This window comes from Melospiza melodia, chromosome 9 (assembly GCF_035770615.1).
Source record: "Melospiza melodia melodia isolate bMelMel2 chromosome 9, bMelMel2.pri, whole genome shotgun sequence".
NCBI classification, from domain to species: domain Eukaryota; kingdom Metazoa; phylum Chordata; class Aves; order Passeriformes; family Passerellidae; genus Melospiza; species Melospiza melodia.
Window position 1 is genome coordinate 28699727 of NC_086202.1, and position 18594 is coordinate 28718320.

At 37.7% G+C, this 18594-nt stretch overlaps 1 protein-coding gene across 1 annotated transcript in view; it reads right to left on the bottom strand.

Moving 5' to 3' along the window:
• Window positions 1–18594, bottom strand: part of CCDC6 (coiled-coil domain containing 6) — a 48194-nt gene that overhangs the window by 12189 nt on the left and 17411 nt on the right. The window contains exons 2-6 of the mRNA XM_063164023.1: window positions 16743–16892; window positions 9515–9643; window positions 4406–4509; window positions 2959–3119; window positions 274–430 (exon numbers count right to left, since the gene is read on the bottom strand). Coding sequence (XP_063020093.1) covers window positions 274–430; window positions 2959–3119; window positions 4406–4509; window positions 9515–9643; window positions 16743–16892 — 701 coding nt within the window. The remainder of the gene's footprint in view (window positions 1–273; window positions 431–2958; window positions 3120–4405; window positions 4510–9514; window positions 9644–16742; window positions 16893–18594) is intronic.

An 18594-nucleotide genomic window follows, 5' to 3' on the forward strand; every position in this document is an offset into this window, starting at 1 on the left:
ATCCTGATTTTCAACTTCACAGCTGTATTTATTTCAATAAATATTATCAAACCCCAAAACAATCTTCAGATATAAATATTTTCTTACTCACTGTTAAAACTAATGCAAATTCTGTCTGATACAATTGATACATTTCCTGGACTATGCTGGAATTTCATATGCATATTAAACCCATATACAAGTTACTTCTAAAATTATTCCATAATATTCAAAAAGTAGTATAAATACTGATAAAGAAGTCCAACATATCTGGATGGCCAAAAGAACACAAACCTTTCATCATCCATTTCTAAGCTGGATTCACTTTCTGACAGTTGTCTGCAGAGAGCTTCCCTACGTTCCATTTCCCTCTGTAACTTTCTTTGAAGTCTCAAGTTTTCTTCTCTCATATGTCGCTCCTCTTCTAAGTATTGTGCCATCTTCTCTGAATCTGAAATTCATAGTTTTGTCAAAAGTTTATTAAAATTCAATTTCTCAGGCAGCCAAGTATGTTGTGCCTGATTTTACTCCAACACTTCAAGATCAAGGTGTAGAAAATGCTCAGGATAGATCACTGAAAATTTTCACCTCTAAGTCATTAGTTCAAAGCCTAATTCAGAATAGCAACTATTAAAATAAATATTGTTTGACATCAAGTTTGAAAATAAAATGTAAGAAAAACAAACAAAACTCACTACCATGAACCAAAAGTATTTTTTTTTTAAAAATTTGAAAAGAAAGAAAAATTTTATTAGGAAAACATAACTAAAACCATTAAGAAAAAACACTGATTCCTGCTCCATTAAAATAATGCTATTCCACATTTACCAAGATTTTCCTGCCACACACTGAAGAAATTATTTTCAAGGTATACTTTCATTTTGAAGGAGGAAGGACAACACAAGTTCTGAAACTCCAAACTCAAACTTGTATTAAAATTGCTACTTTATATATACACTACAGCACTCTTTCAATTACACTCTTTCAATTTCTATCTTATCATAGAAACTCTCCAACAGAACATTTGCCAATATTAAAATACTACTAATAAAACTGTATTCAATTTTAATATTAAAAGCCAACAAGAGGTCTGCTTGGGGCAATTTGAGTTGTCAGTTCTAAACAAGCTCAGCAAACATCACTTAAATGGTCTGGTACCACAGATTATTTAAGGTGACAAAGTCAAATTATGAAAAGCTACAAAGCTTTGTGACAGATTACTTAAATAAAACGCAATATGTGATGAAGACTTATGAGAAACACAATGTATTTTGTGAGATTGTGCAACATTTAAGCAAGCTTGCAGTTAAATCCCTGACATTAAGAAAACCCAAAACAACTCATCATGCTTTGTCATCACTCCTTTATGCAACAACCTTCATGGTAAAGAATATTCCTCTTTTAGAGACCTGCTCCCAAACTATTAACAACATGTGATTTATCTCTCTTCTGTGGAAATATTGCCTTTAAGTGTCACTTCCTGAACACTATTATCATACCACACCAGTTCCTAGAAGTGTTTCAGAAATAAAAAATGTAATACAAGTATCAGAATTTCATCAGCAGATTTCATTAGGTACTTAAGAAGAATACTAGAGGTTCTCTAATGACCATGTATTACAAACACCAATCTGAAAACTGCATTTCAGTTTCATCTTCTGCTTGCAGGCTGGCACATCCACCATTCCTACCAGCTCTGCTATTTGCATTGCAGTTCTGTTTAACCTGTTCACAAAGGGAGAGACTCCTTTTAAACCAAGCTCTTATTTTCAATGTAAATTTGACATTAATGCTTTCAATTTTTTACTCTAAATCACAGTAGTTCAAAAAGAAACCACTTAAAAAATAGAGGATACTTGAAATGAAATTAATTAGGCTGGATTTGCACAAAGAGTACTTTTAATCTAAGGCCTTGCTCTTGTTCTGAACTTCAGTCAGTGAAGGCTGCAGTGCAGAATTTGCAAGTACAAAGATTAGCTGTCCTCATCTTCTTTTAACACCACAAATTATTAATGCCACAAACTTGTGCACAAGGTCTCTGCAAAAGAGCACTCTTGATCCATCATCACTGTCCTGAAGGAAGACTTCTGCCTTCAGTAATCTCCTTTTCTAAATGGAGGTCGAAATATTCCAGCTGGCCTGGTTGGCCAGAGAGGGCTGATCCTGACTTGTTCTGCATTTGCCCAGATTTTTCTGGCCGTGTGCTGAGGTATCTCCCCACTCACCAATTGCACTGCAATGCCACTGACTCAGAACCAGGCAAAAGTGCTGCCTCCCAGACAGGAACTGCAGATCCAGCAGGAGGGAATGAAGGACTGGCACTGCAAAGTGCAAGGGAAGGTGCCAGCAGCCTCCTGGCAGCTGTGCTCAGTGCTCAGTCCCCTCCTGGGCAGGCAGGGCAAAATGCAGCTCCCACTGCTGGCCAAGGGGCCCCAGCCTGCACCACAGGAACCTGTCATGGAACAGCTCTTTATGCTTCAGAGCCATCTCACACAGGAAAGGACACAGCAAATTAATGCTGCTATACCGTGCAACAGCTGCCTCAGGTTGCCACAATCATTAACAAGTTAAATTCTTACATACAGCTGACCTTTATTTCACTAGCTGTTAATTCTTTTGGGTAATTCTTAATTTGCAACATGACCCCTACAAAGTAGGCCATAAATATGTTTTGAAAAATTTGTATATTGAAATACTGCCAAGTTTCCGGAAAAAAAGATAGATACATATTTTTCTGGCACAAAATAGTTGAGGATTGTTTTTTTATTCTTTCAGACATCCTTTTATCAAAGCTAAAGAACCCTCTAAACTACAGCATAAATACATCAAAAAGCAATAACACTGCAAATACGAAAATGCTGTAATCTGAACCTGCCCCATGTTTTTCCACTTCTACCTTCAATTCAAACTTAAGAAAGTACACATAAAAATCTTACAATGCAAAAACTTGAGAAGATTTGAAACAAGCTGTTTACTCACGCTGTAACTGTGCAGCTCTCAGTTGTTTCTTTAACCTCTCCACTTCATTCTTTAAAAACCTGATATGTCTCATCATATTTTCAGGAGAGTCTATCTCCATTGATATGTCTCTGGGTGATGGTGGAGCAGATACTGGCTGGTCTAATTTCTCCTGCAAAATTCTGTATGAAAAAGAGTGCAAACTTTACCTTCCATTCTAATGAAAACCTCTTGCACCCCAGAAAGCCATTGCAAGGATTCTGAAAGGTATGCAGGGTTTATTTTAACTACTGTCTGAGGGGAGATACCTTGGGGAGGAGTTAGAAAGTTTAGTTTTTAACTCAAAATAAAAAAGGTAAAAAATATTGTCCTAATAAACTACAAAACCTGCAGTTCACTCAGGCTCAGGTGTTTTCTGAGGCCCCAGCCAAGATTCAGAGGGTCACATTAACATAACAATAGACACATAAAAATATCAGGTATTAATAACCATTAATCATTATTCTCTCCTATTTCCTCCTCAAACTGAGTTCTTGTTATTATAACATTTAAGAGATGGTTGCTTTCATATGTAATTTTAATTTCAGCTGTTCCAATAATATAAAGAGTCACTGTCTTAACGTCTACTAAAGAAGCATTGGGAAGTCTCAATGACATGAGTGCAAACCACTGAGAAAAAGCTCAAGTTTTCTTTAAGCAGATAGGGAAAAAACAAGAGCTTCTCATATCACAAACACAGCACAACACCATGAATTTAAAGCTGACTACAAACCAGAAGCTTTAAAAGGAGGCTATCAGCAGTAGAAAAAAAATCAATAAATTCCTTCAAGCTTTCCTAGGTAATTTCTTATACTAGTTAGTTTTATCTACTTTAAGCAATCAATAATGTGGCATCATGCTAACAAGGAACTTTTCAACTGCTTCATCTTCCAGATTTTCACAGATCAGACAACTCTTGTGGGACAGAGATGAACATATTTAATTCAGACATGATGTATTAAAAAGTATTGTATTTGCTGGGAATTCCCTGACAAAGGCAGGAATGATGCATCTGACTCCATGTTTTCAGAAGGCTAATTTATTAATTTATAATACTATATTATGCTAATGAATACTATACTATAGTAAAGAATACAGAGGGGATACTTACTAAATGCTGAAAAGATAATAATGAAAACTCGTGACTCTCTCCAGAGTCTCAACACAGCTTGGCCAAACTGGCCAATGAGCCAAAACAACTCACAGAAGAATCCAATGAAACAATCACCTGTGGGTAAACAATCTCCAAACACATTCCACATGTGAGCACAACAGAGGAGAGGCAAATGAGGTAAGAATTGTTTTCCTTTTTCCCTGAGGCCTCTCAGCTTCCCAGGAGAAAAACCCTGGGCAAAAGGATTTTTTCAGAGAATGTGAATGCCACAAAAATCCTCTCCCACAGTAACAAGAGCACTGTAACACCACAAACCGTTTTTCTGCTTCAAGCTTATCCATCCTCTTCCAGAGACGGTTCACTAGTGCTTCTTGTTCCTGCTCCAAAGTGTTCTCAAGGTCAATCTTCTCACGTCTTAGCTGCAGAGGAAAAACAATTACTGAAAATGATGGGCATGGATTTTTTGCAAGGAACTGCCATTAGGAAAGCTCCAACACCATTTTATGTAATGCTTCACAGGAGCAAGGAGAGGGGGAAGAGGAGACACAATTCAGGTACAATGCACTGGAAAAATCGAGATTGCACAGTTGTTATCTCCTTAACACAAGTTCTTCTCAGAAAACTTGTCCCTGGCCAATAAGCAAGAACATAAGACCTGGATATGCAGGCACTGATGACTTATCAACCCTATTTAAAGACCTCTCCTATACCATGAATCTGTGAAATTCAAACTGAATTTACTGTTCAGTACAGCAATGTTTAATATTTTGAAAAGTTGTAGATGTTTTTTGTGGAAGAACCACAGTTAAGTAATCCAGAAATAGAAGAAAAGCCATGTTTGCCTTGTGCGCCTAGTGTTAGGTAAAGGACATAATATTAAAGAAAAAGTTACATGAGCTGCCTTAGGTGTTACTGTATCAATCCTTGCTAGCAAAACAAATGTAATTCTATCTAAGCAAAGGTTTTATAAAATTAAAAGTTTAACTTGACATTAATCACGTTCACTTACTGTGTGAACAAGCATTCTTAATTCTACTACAAGTTAATAAAACATATAATGCAAAACCTTATACTCTGAAGTTAATAAAAGAAGATATAATGTAGACTCACACAGGAAGATACCTACTATTAGTGTTTAAGTAGAAATACAATGCAAGTATTACTAAGAAGAGAATATTAAGAGGCACAGCTGATCTTACTCTGTAGCAATACAGCTGAACTCAAGAAGTTGTCAATAACAAATATTTGAGAACAGATCAACACCTTTACAGGTGGAAAACAGCATGGAAGCATTTTTCCAAGCCAAGCTTAGTTAACACCACTTTTCTGCTGGTCAAATTATTTTACATTAGAAAATGGAAAGACTGAAAACAGACATAAGCATTTGCCATTTATTACATCACTGGCTGAAGGGCTGTTGCAGTATCTAAATCTGTAAACTATTAGTGCTAACCACTAAATTAATGGTGAGAAACCCAAACAAAATATAAACTTACACACTTCAGGTACCAGTGCAAGTTTAATGGATGTACAACTTTCTCCTTTAAAGGTTAGAGGAATTAGTTACTGTGAGCAGAAGCAGACATATGTTGATGAGTAATAGGGAACATACTTAGAAACACTGTCTGGCAAATCTTTCCATGTTTGAGTTTCCAGATGTACACTAACAGCTCAGGGAACCTACATCTCAATAAAAGAGAAGTCAGGAGCAACATGCCTCAGCCTCGCCACGAGGATGAGAATTTGGATCCTGAGCTACACTTTGTTCCCCACATGGCTGAGGTGGAGTGGTAGAAGAGCAAAGGGCTCAGCCCCAGGAGCACAGGGCACTCTGCCTCAGGGCTCCCCAGACAGTCTGGCCAATGCCTGGGGCTGGGAATGTGCAGAGGAAAGAAACCACAGAAAATGTCCTGGCAATCTGCACACTGTGCTTCTACATTAGCAAAACCCAGATCTCCCCTACATTGCAGTTAGCTAGATAATCACATGATGAAAAAAGTGTTAGTGCATAATAATGTTATGATCTCTCCAGCAATGGCTTTTGCATTATTTCAATACAGCATGGCTTAGATTCACCTGCTCTTAGTCTTTTTACAACTATGTTTTGATCTAGCAACAAACAAACCCACAAGAACATACAGGTGAAAAGAAATCCGTATCTTTTAATGGTAGGAAGAAGAGCACACTGGAATTTAAAGACAGAGTGAATTATTTATAAGCCTGGATTTGAAAAATCTCAGATTACATTTAGTATTATAGCAACCATCACCAAGGCAGTAGAGTCCATTAATTATAAATCTGCTTGTAGGTGAGTGTGCACAATGGCAAAGTCAAACCATCAGCAACAATACCCAAATACGCCTTGTGTTGTGCTCTGAAGCTGCTCTGACAAAGCACCAAAGAAACCAGGTGAAACAGGTCTAGAATATCCAGCAATATGAAAACACACTGGAAACAAGGACCATGACAACTGGCACAACACTTATGACAAGTTTCTCCCACTGTCAGGATTTTAAAGTTTGGAGGAGGAACACCTTGAATGGCACCTACAGCAGAAGCAAGTGGAGCATCCTGTTGAGAGCTGGGAATTCAAAGAATTGGTGTATTTGGCTTGGTACTCAATAGTTTCAGGTGAACTTTGAAATGTACTGCAGTCAATGACTTTTTTAGCAATGTGGTAATATTCTGAAATAAAATGAGCAGGATGGGATTATGCTCAGGACTAAGTCAGTAGCTCTGTCATACTAGGGTCACTCTACAGAAGTTCAGTGCTAGATTCTAATCAAGCATCACCCGATTTTGATCACTGAAACAAAGAAGCATTGCTTGCTTTTCAGACCATCTCTTCAGAGGAAAAGTAAAATTCCTTTTAACTTTCCTCACCACCCACTTGTGTTTCTTCTTACTCTCTCTCTCACATGCACTTACTTTACTTCAAAATGCAGCTAAAATATCCATTTAATGTGTATTTCTGTATTATTGATTTGTCAACTGTCTTGCCAACTTATTAAAGAGCACAATTGTTCCCTCCTGAAATGAAGGTTTTCCAAATCAAAGTTGAATTTGCTCATCTCTGCCTAAGCCCACTATCCCAAATTTTACTTCTCTGCTTCTCATCTCCACCTTGCCCTTTGCAGCTTTAATTCTCTGCTGCTTTCCAAGAAAATATTTCCCCAAGATTTTTCCATCTCATGTTTCTTCTCCTTTCAAAGTAGACACAGGAGATGATTATTAGCAGTTTAGCTGTTATTTCTCATCTCCTAGCTGCACCAATTCTAGTTTCTCACTGCACTGTATGAAATAGAAAAGCAATTAAAAATAGTAACAGCAAAGTACACACACTTGGCCTCTGCAGGGCAATCCTGACAGCTATTTATTTCCTATCAAACCACTGAACTGGAACACAGAACATTATTGCTCGTTTTAACTGAGTCATTCAGTTAATGAAATAGTCACATGTTGTAAATTTCTTCACCATTTGCCTTCAGAGAAGAATGCTCCGCTGACTTAAAGCTGACTTAAGAAATTATTTCAGGTCACATTTGAAACCTAAGATCCAATTTAGCTTTTATTAAGGAATACTGTTCTATGCAACCAGAAATCAGCTACCTCCTGATCACCTGTGGTATAAGCAGTTCAGATGAAAAAAAGGAAAGGAGAAACAAAGAACACAAAGCACAGATAATTCACTCTCTCTATTTTAGAAACAACATTTTAGTGAACATATGCTGTAATTATCTGCTCACTGACTAGTGACAGATCTCAATGTAGCCCAGTTTAAAGCACTGGAGTTCTCCTTCCAAGCCCTGTTTAACAGGTGTTCTGATGGTTGTGCTGCAGATTGTCACAATCTCTCTTCCTTAATTCTCTCTATGTGCAATGAAGGCAACCTGAGTCTCCTCACAATTTTGGGTTGTTTCTTGCTAGGTACAGCACATGCCCCAAGGCTGCTGCTTCAGCTGGTTAATTAGCACAATCAGCACTTTTAATTAGTGTGAGGAAAGAAAGGGTACTGAAGCCCTAACTAACCTGATATTTACTCTACCTTACTGTGAGAGAAAACAAAGGCATACAGTGAATTACACTAAAATTCACATGGAATTTCTAAGCAAGACTGACAGGTAAATTTTACCATCTTCACAAAGTTTTCAAAGCCAGGTACTAAAGACCTTTGTGGATCTATGCTTTTTGAACAGTGTATCACTGACATTTAGATGCAGCAACAAGTTTCAAATTTTATGATTTCACAAGTCAGTCTGTCCAGAATGAGACAAAAATAATACCATGAAGATTTCAGCCGTGGCTCATGCTAACATTTCAAAGACTGCCACAGCTTAGTATGTTAAGCTTACTTTGCATTTTGATTAAGTGGCAGCCACCACCACCTTGTGGCTAAGAGAGTTATTTCAACCTCATGCTAATTTCCATGCTGGGTAAGGATTTGTTGGTAACTATATATTCCTACCTTTTATTTTTCAGTTTGTTCCATAGGTCTCTCCATATAAATGTTACCATGAGAATCAAGATCACTTGATCATTTAGATAGCCATTAACTAATTTATCCATGCCAACAGAAAAAGGAGACTCATACAAAACTGGCAACAATTCAGATTACCAGCAACCAAAAAAGCTCCACAGCAGAAGAAATCACAGAGATAACACACTATATTTACATCACCTGAATTATTGGACCTGCACATGCCAGAAAATGTAGAGTCCTTTAACAAGCCTAAAGGTTTCACCAGTTTGCCATTTAAGTCAAAAGGTCTCCTACTGACACCACTGAGATGCTTTGATGCAGATGCCTAAAATCAGACATGAGCACTCCCAATGTCTAAACATCCTGTGGAAACACAGCCAAACAAGGGGTGTTTTATCTCTGCAATCTTCATGACTGCCTGGGGAGAAAGGGAGCTGGATGCAGTCTCACTTCAAGGCTTCTGAAGGATACACACAGCTGACAACTCACAGAAAGCTGTGCTATCCAAGCTGCCACCAAAAGGTGACCTAGAGCACAGCCAGACCACAAACAGATCATTTACTACTGTGCTTAGCACCACCAGAAGTGACAGTCTTTTCTCACCAGCAGCATGAGTGGGAGATGATGAACAGCAACAGGCAGCATTATTTACAAAACCGCTGCATTTGCAAAAGTCACTGCTGTCCAGCAGACATGAAGGCCCACACAAAGGCTACTGTAACAAATGTACTATACATACTCAGATATAATGGCCATGAAAAAAACTATTCCAAGTTTCTCACAATAAACTATGTTACTTTTCTATTGCTTTGGAAGCTGAACTGACTTTTCTACATTCTCAATACTGCCCAGTTTCTTACATGCTTAAAACATTAAGTCAAATCTAAGACAAAAGAAAGACTCGGGTTTTTTTCAGTCATATAATCGTGCAATGAAAGAGTTACCTGCTCCAGGGTGAGCTGCTTCGAAATTGTATCATTTTCCAGTTTTTTAATCTTCTTCATCAGTTTGTTCACTTGGAATTCCTGTTCCTGTTCTAAATGCTGCTCCAGTTCAGCTTTCTCATGTTGCAGCTAAAAATTCAGGAGACATGTAAATATTTTAAACAAATAAAAGCATGAACTTATGCACCTTTTATATATTTATTCACACATTTATTCCTCCTCCATGTTAAATTCTCTACTGATGCTTCTCAAAAAACTTCAAAATGCACAACCCACCTAACAGCTCTTCAAAAAAGGGCATTTTAAACTGTGCTGCATATTTACAATGCACAGAAAAGTAATTTCCAACAATTGAATTCAGTCAAATTAAAATAGATTATTTTATATACTATATATAATGTATTATAGACATTTCCAAAGTAAAAATCTATCATAATGTTCAGAAAAGCATTAATTTCAATCTAAATGCATCATCTCAAAAACACCCAAAGCACAAAATGCAGGTCTGAGCACTTCCTTCTCCAGGCAGCTGAAAGCTGAAAATTGTGACCGAAATCATACTAATGGAATTGCTGTGCAACTAGTTTATGAACCACAAAAAAAATTTCTAATTTATATTCCTATGCTATTAAAATCAAACTGTCCTGATGACATAAAATTACTGGTTATTTCAAATCAATGTTGTATGTTTTCTTAATATTGAAAGGGTTTTTTTCATTTAATATGTCCAATGGAGAAGAAAAATTTAACTCTCAAGCAGATGGACTCAAAAAATCCCCCTCATTTTAACATAAAGTACGGCTTGGAGTAGAGTCCCTCTGAGACAGGGATCCAAGTCTTCCTGTGGATAGAACAGTGTGACTGGCACCATGGTACAAACACGTGAACCTGCCTCAGGAAAAAGCAAATGTCACCAACACACAATGGTGTCACTACATTGTGTTCTGACCATCCACTGACAATTGCAAGCACCTTTTTCCACCTGCTTATTTTGTCTATGCCAGTTCTTCTGGCCAGCACATAACAATCTGTAAGATCACAGTGTTAAATGTGTGAGGAAAAGCTGAGGAAATGGAGACACCTTGGAGTCATGGACACAAATCAAGGTTGCTGGATAGACACAGGGAAGGAATAGACTTGGATTTTGAAACAAGCTAAAATTGCTCATTTGTTAATTCAGCTCCTTTTGCTCCTATTTAGAGACAAAATGGTCTGTGAAGTGCAGCCTGGCAGAGAGGTCAAGGCAAAAGGCACAGAGAGGAAGAAGAGCAACAGGCAGACAGCAACTACTTGGCAATATACATATGGGAAAAGTTTGGGGTTTGTGTTTTCAGGGCTTGTCAATGCTGAGATCTGTTTTTTCACAATTTAAAACAAATACCAGAACAGCAAACTCATAATAGAAAATATTTACTTCATTTTACAAGGAAAGAGAAAAATATTATTTACACCTCCAAAATATATGAGTGATGTCTGTCACTTATACAGGGTAAAATAATTTTTCCCTTTTATTTTCTTTGATGACAAAACCAAACCAAAACAATAAAAATTCAGTTATTGATGAAACCTTAATGCTGAAGAATAGAATTGCTAACAATAAGAAAATATTCCCTGGTACAATACAGGTGGATAGTGTCTATTTCACTTAGTAAAGTAAAAGAGTTTTTCCCAACTGCTTTAAATTATATGCAATTATAGTAACAACAGTCTACAGATAACACCTGCCAGCTATAGAGAAGGAAAAATGTGTTGCAAAGTGTCACCTTGATGCCAATGTCTTACAGACGTTGAATTACATATGAAAACAGAAGGAGAATTTTCAGCTCTGTAAGATTAGAGATGGGTTTGGTGCAAGAGAGACAGTGACTAGTCTGAAGTGAGAATGGGGCTACCCAACACAAAGCTTAGCAGCAGGACTGTGTGCCTCAGCTCACTTAAGTTCTAAACAACTACAGCAATACTTTCTCTCTGCTGAAACAAGTGTCCTCATACAATGCAGGGCCATGTTTGCCTTCCTTCCTTCCTGTACTGGCTTACTTCTGGGATAGTGGGAAGTGTTTTTATGAAGTAATGGAGCCAATGGATGAAGTTCCCCTTAGAAAATGAACCCTCATTTATCCCCCAGACTACGACCTTGCACAATCTATTTTTAGGCAATCCAGGCTCTCAAAAGTTGTCCACTTCTTCCCTCACTGCATCCTGAAAGTCCTATTTATTAACAATTTAGTATCAGCAGTTTGCCTCCTCTTTATGTCCAGATGTTCATCAAATAACTGATAGATGAGCTGGCTCTGTTTATTCAGCACAATCCCATTAGCATCCTTGAGTTGATGCATGGTATTTTGGGAGCAGGAAGAGTAATAGCTTATGTTTACAGGCTCACAATTTTTTAAAGAATTGTCAAGAATGAGACTTACATAAGAAACATTTCTGTACAGACATCCAATTATTTACCTTGCCTGACTACACATGCTGTTATCCTGGTATGTTTTAATACCTTTCTTTCAAGGACAACTACTTGGACCAATCTGCACTTCAAAAATATAAGGGTGTTGAAAGAAAATCTGAATTTGATTTTGAAAAGGACTGGTCTCCAATTTAAAGCAACTGACTTTGTAAGATTAAACGATATTAAAAATAAATTCTTCTTTGGAGCAGCCTTGTTTCACAAGTGGTAAATTTTCAAGATTTACTACTTTAAGTTTCAAAACAGTAACTCAACAGGTCCATGTCCACCACTGCAAGAACTGAGCCTGCATCAAAACACTTCTCACAATATTCTGCAATATACTGCTACCATTCTATAACGACTAGCAATTGAGGATGCTATAAAAAACATTTTCCATGCTTTTTTAGAGACTTCATCAGGTAAACAAAAATATAACTACATGAAGTACATAGGAAAATATCATAAATATTTATAAGGCTTATAAGAACTTTATCAGGGATGCATGTGATAAAAATCTTCTGTTTACTCTAAGATCTCTGTTGAGATGCATGTGCTCCTTCATTTCTGCAACACTCAAACTAGACAATTAATAATTGTGCAAAACAAAGGAAATCTATCTAATAAAATTGTACATTCATTCATTTGGCTTGTAGAGACAGTGAACGTTAGAGTTATAAGAAGATATTTTTAAGCAATGCCATGGCACCAGAAAGACAGTGTTATTCCAGTGGAAACACCTTCTTTTATTGCTACCATGCCTGTTTAAATTCAGTCTAGCATATAGTAAAGGGTTTCAAAATTAATTTCTGATATTGCAAACCTGATGGCAGCCTGTGATTTATAACAGTAATGCATTGAGGGGGGATTGGGGGGTTCTTGCTGGCTGTCAGGAGGAGCACTGCAGCTCTGGCAGGCAGCTCCCACATTCAAAATGTTTTAATGTTCTGGGAGCTCATTCCAGAGGCCAGGCCGAATGAGAGGCATAAACCCCTGCAACTGTGACAAACAAAGGTCTGACAAAGCAACAAATACACAGGCACTGTGAAAAAAGTCCCTCTGCTAGGTGCCTTTCAGCAGAGTAATACAGCAGTAATTTTGAAACAGGCACAGAGCTGCAAATACTTGAAAAAGAATACTCTCACTTGGGAGAGTGCAAATCATATGCAGTTTAGCAGAAGTACCTCTCCTCGGTTCCAAAATGCAAAGTTTTAGACAAAACAACAGATTTATATGCAATTATGCAATTTTTTCCCTTACTCATACAAAAAGCAGGAAGCCATTTGATGTACAACGTCTGACAGCATGAATGCTCTAAGTCTAGTGCCAGGTCAGACCAACACTGCCTGGCAAACCCAGAGATTATGAGTTAATCCCAAAGAACAGTGGAGCAACCAACTGGAGACTCCTGTATTCCTGGGTCAGTCATTATTCAAAGTCTGCATCTAATTTAGCTAGAATTCCCTGCAGAGCAAAGATGCCAAAAATGGAAATGGGCATTTATGAGTTCATTATTCTCCTAATAAGATAGAATTGCTACACTCTAGTGAGTAATGGTAAGTATTGGCACCCATACATTTCAGGAAATTAAAAAAAAAAGGAAATTATAATTATCTTACCTTCCTGGTCTAAGAAATCATTAGTCAAGAATGTAGCCCTACATCTGTATGATGGGAAGACTATTCAATTACAGAAAAGATGCTCTAATAAACTCTAAACTGACCATGTGATATGTGCCAATAATACCCTCTTTGCAAACAATGAGTTTGTTTAGCTTCTCTTCTCCAATTTTTAACCTGTTGTTCTATGTGGGTATAATTTCCAGGGTCCAACACTTAAGAATCAACAAATAATCTTCAGACAACAGATAATCTTTCAGAAAACAAAAAACATCAAGTACTATTTTCAGCTGTTTGCTGTTTAAAAAAGTTGCCTGCAACTCATCAATATTCTAATGTCAATTTACTAAATCCATGATCTCTGAAGAATTGAAAAATTACTTCCATGGAAACAAACAGTAATATTGAAATGTTCCCTAAATCTACAGGTAAGCAAGCTCTTTAGTGGAAGGAACAATTTCTTCTGTATCATTTATAAGCTGCTAACCACATTACTGATGTTTAGGAGACTAGATTGATATCCTGGTTTTGTATTTCACAGCAATTTTATCACATCAAAGACATAATCAAGCCATGAAATGAGATCTGCATTCAGCATACACACAAACAGAAAAACAGCTTTAATATTAAACTGTTTGCTTTAAAACAAGTTCTCCACCTGTACTGCAAGTCTTGAGCCACTGTAAAGGTATGAAAAGTCATCCAGAAGTATGGAAAACAGAATCTGCTGACCAGTGAAGGGAAGGGTTAATAACACCTTAGCATATGCCATAAACAGGAACACCACTGGTGCCTAGGCACAAGCCACAAAAGTTCCAGCTCTGGCCTTGTGGAGGAGCATTGATATAATCCTTATCTCCTCTGGGCACTGAAGTTTTCAGGTGAACCTCTAAGCAAGAAATTCCATGCCACTCACCCCTCACAGGCAAACCACCAACACCACCAGGATGCTGACAGCTGCTCTCTTTTTCTCTTTTACCTGGATTATTATTCAGACAGGACAAACTCACAATTTACTCTCAAATATTGCTACCTAATGGTGCTGAGAGAAATCACACAGCTTCAGGATGAACAATTTGGAACACAGCTGCATTTATGAACTGCTGTATTTTGAAACCTTCTGGTTGACATAACCATATTTATCAAAGGCTTACAGCAAGGCCACATGGAATGAAATCCAAGGCTGCAGGTGGGGATCAGAATTTTACCTCCATACTCTTGTAGGTATGGCTATACAGCTTTTTCTTTCAGCACAAGCCTGCAGCTTGCCTGCTGAAAGCTGGGCAGTATTTGTGGGATGATGTTGAATCCACAACTGAGGATTTTCTCCAGATGCTGCACAAAAGGTGAGAATAACTCCAGCTTTATTTTTGCATTCTGTTTCAGATGCTTCTCTGCATTTTTCTCTCACCAATGAGAATGAAGTTGCACCCATTAAGGGTTTCCAACAGACAAATAGCACAATCCCCTTGCCTTGTTTCATACATAACAAGCCAAGCATCCCTTGGCCATTTTGAGAACAGTAGAACGTTTCCTTTTTCTTTAACTTGGGGCAAAAGTCAAAGGATAGTTTCTGAATGCCCGTAACAAAAAAAAAAAAAAAAAAGAAAAAGAAAAAAAAAAGTACTTTTAGGTTGACAAGAAGTTTATATTTCTCTTTGCAAACCTATTTTGCATAATTTTAGCAATTTAAGAATGCTACTAAAGATAGTTTAAAAAAAAACTGTTAAAACAATCTCATTCTAGGGAAAAGGGTAAGCATATTTGAAGCAATTACTCGATACAACAATTTACTTGCTGTAGAACTTTGTGGCACAAATTTGTGTCCAAGGTCATGATATGACTTCAAAACCTTTCAAACAAATCAGGTGTAATCCATGCTTTTACATTTAAAGTAAGTTTTGGTTTCCTCTTTATAATGTATACTACAGTCCCACATAACCTGGTTCTGTAACAGATTTCTACATCTCCCTTTCAATTAAACAACATTGTTCAGTGTACCATTTCTCCCTTTACTGCAAGAGACTTCAGTAGAAAGCTTTTTCTATAGTGATATCCACATCTTACTTCAATTAGAAAAGAACAGTTGATACCCCTATTTTACTGCCATCTGCTTCTCGGTTTTTAATGAAAATGTATGGCTTAGAAATCAAACATGTCTCTTACTCAGAAACATCCTTGTCACTCCTCAAGAACAGCAAGGGGAAATAGTAATACCAAGTAAGGGATATTTTATCCTGCTACTGAGCTTCCTGTGTGATAACAGGCACCAAAGAGACAAAGTGAGAGAAGGCCCAGTTTTCAGTGACAAAAGCACCAGATGGGATTAGCTCTGCTGGTGTTTCCAAATACTGCATTTCCTAACATGCCTTCAGTCTCCAGCTGCAGAACACAGCAATGCTTACAACATACAAATTAGCTCCTTTTGAAGTGCCTGGTTTTTCATGACAAAGCTTAGAACTGATGGCATGAAAAAAGCTCAGGCAGATCACATTAAACACTCCCCTAACTCAGCACCCTGTCTCCTACAGGAGCCAACAGCAGGTATTCAGGCAAGACTGCGAGAACAGAGCAACCATGTAGAACACTTCCAACAAATACTGAACCACTTTCTAAAAATTAGCAACTTGGGTAATGGAAAGAGGTTTCTCTGCCACAATTGGCCCAGCATCTCCAACTTTTTACTTTTACCATCAAACTGATGTGTTTTAATTCAATGGGAGCAAGGGTTTTGTTACAAGTACGGACAAATTTGCATTAAAAGTTCCCTTTAAGCATTGCTGCACATTCTTGTATATAAAGTTTAATCTTTTAGGACTTGTGTTAAGAATCAAATACTCCAGAAAAGAAAGTGTCTTTCACTAACATTTTAAATTAATCAGTAACTCTTGTCTGGAAGGCAGATGACATTTACTGCAAGCTATACCTATTTTTGCATCATTACACAAACTTTCAGGTTCTCAAAGTTGAGTTCACAGACGCAAACTTCAAAGCAACACATTAAAAAGAAAGGTCACTCACTACACTTCTTGTACTTTGCTTTTATCAAGTGTCAGCTTTCCAACCTGCCCACTTCCCTCAGAGTGCAGACACAAACACAAAAGTTCAGTCACCAGTCAGTCCTGAGGCTCCTGGAAAAAACATCAGTAAAGGCACCAATTACCTGCATCAGTTTTCTTGAGAGCTCATTAGTGAGAAATTCCTCTTCCTTTTCATAGTTTACTGCAAGTGTTTCTTTTTCTTTCTGCAGAGCTTGAATCTTCTTAAATAGAGTATTACTGATGAATTCTTCTTCCTGCTCTGCCCTTGCTTGCTGTGAAACAAAAACATAGTTTTGAGAAAAAAGGGAGCAAGTTTCCTTTCAAAACAGCTGCAATTATTCAATTCCCCTTTAAATGCCTATCATCCTAGAGGCCTGTAGGCTGGACCTAAGTGCTCTTACCAACCCCTTCTATAAGGTTTAGCACCTTTTTTCATTTTTTGTTTTCAACCTTTTGACTTGAGAAACTGCACTGGTGCTTTAAAGTAGCCTCCTCCCAACCAAACGCACAAAACTCCTCAACCTTACAAACTTTATAAAAGCATTATAGACTCAGGCAACTATTTTTACCTACTCTATGCCTGAAAAGGAGCTCCTGTCTAAATGTTCTCCATTACAAGCTCAGCACAGCTCAGACTGCTGCATGCATCACTGTGCCCCCTTTTCAGACCCCTTAGACTGAGCTCTGCTTTACAGGAGTCAAATAATGCTCCTCTTCTTTCACCCCGATATGCAGAGCCACAGGCAGCACAGCTCCTCTCACAGGAATTCCTACCCCACCACCAGGAAAACAGCTGTGATTCCTCCACTGCTAATCCAATACATGCAACAGCAACTCACAAAAATGCCATGGGGCTTTAGCTTTACTCCAAGCTACTCTGGAAATCTTCTCCATGCAGAATTACTACAAGTGACAATTTCCATTTCAGCTTACTGCACCCTGCACTGCTCCACAGAAAGCCAGCTTGGGACACTGCTCTCTTGCATTCCCTACAGTTTACATGTTTGTATGGTTTTAAGCATAAAGGTGATAAATGGAACATAAAAAGGATCTTTTGAAAGCCTGCTCTGAAAGGCCATGAAGGGTACTTCAAATGGGCAAATGAATGATCACAGCTACAAATTGGTACAGTCAACTCTTAATGCCACAGTTCAAAGCCTAGAACAACCAAATGACAGAAATACTGCATTAAACCAATGAGGCAAGTTAGTGCTAGGAGTGATTTTATTCCCTGCAATAAAACCCATGACTTGAACTGCACATATGTGATTTGCCCTGATTCTAATAAAATTACACCAGCTTATAGCTTATGCAAACATTCTGCAAGCTTTATTTCAGTAAACTTAGAGGAAAATTTAAGAACAGAAACAGACACATTACTGAAAGCTTATCTTCCATAATCCTCTGCCCAAAATGTGCCAAAATAACAATCTCTTTATACTTATTGCACACTGGAAAATGCTTGAAAGATTTCATTATGTCAGTGATCTTTTAACTGGAATGATACATTCCCTAGTGGTCCAAGAGCCAATTACTTAGACACCTTCAACATCTAGGAGAAAAATTAATTAAAGAACATAAATCTCTTTCAATCTGGTGAAACAATATGACAATTACAAATTTTCCTCGTGGTATCACCAATATCATAAAATCTAAAGCAGTGGTTTGGAAACTTCCCAGTTGAGTCCTCATTCCATCAAGTCCTTCTCTTCACATCTTTGTCTGTGCTTTCTTGCGTCTTCTCCCATCTCTACTTCTTTCTTCACATGGCTCGTTCCTACAATCTCTCTGCCACAGCTCCCTTCTCCCTGTCACCACCAGAGCTGGTACAAACCCAACCAGAAAAAAAAAAAAACAAAAAAAGAAAGAAAAGCAAAAAAAAGCCAGGTCAGGTAGAGTTTGCTGGCTTAGCAGTTTAGGTCCTGCACAACATCTCCTCTCTAATGTACTGCATCTCCACAGCAGAGAACAGCT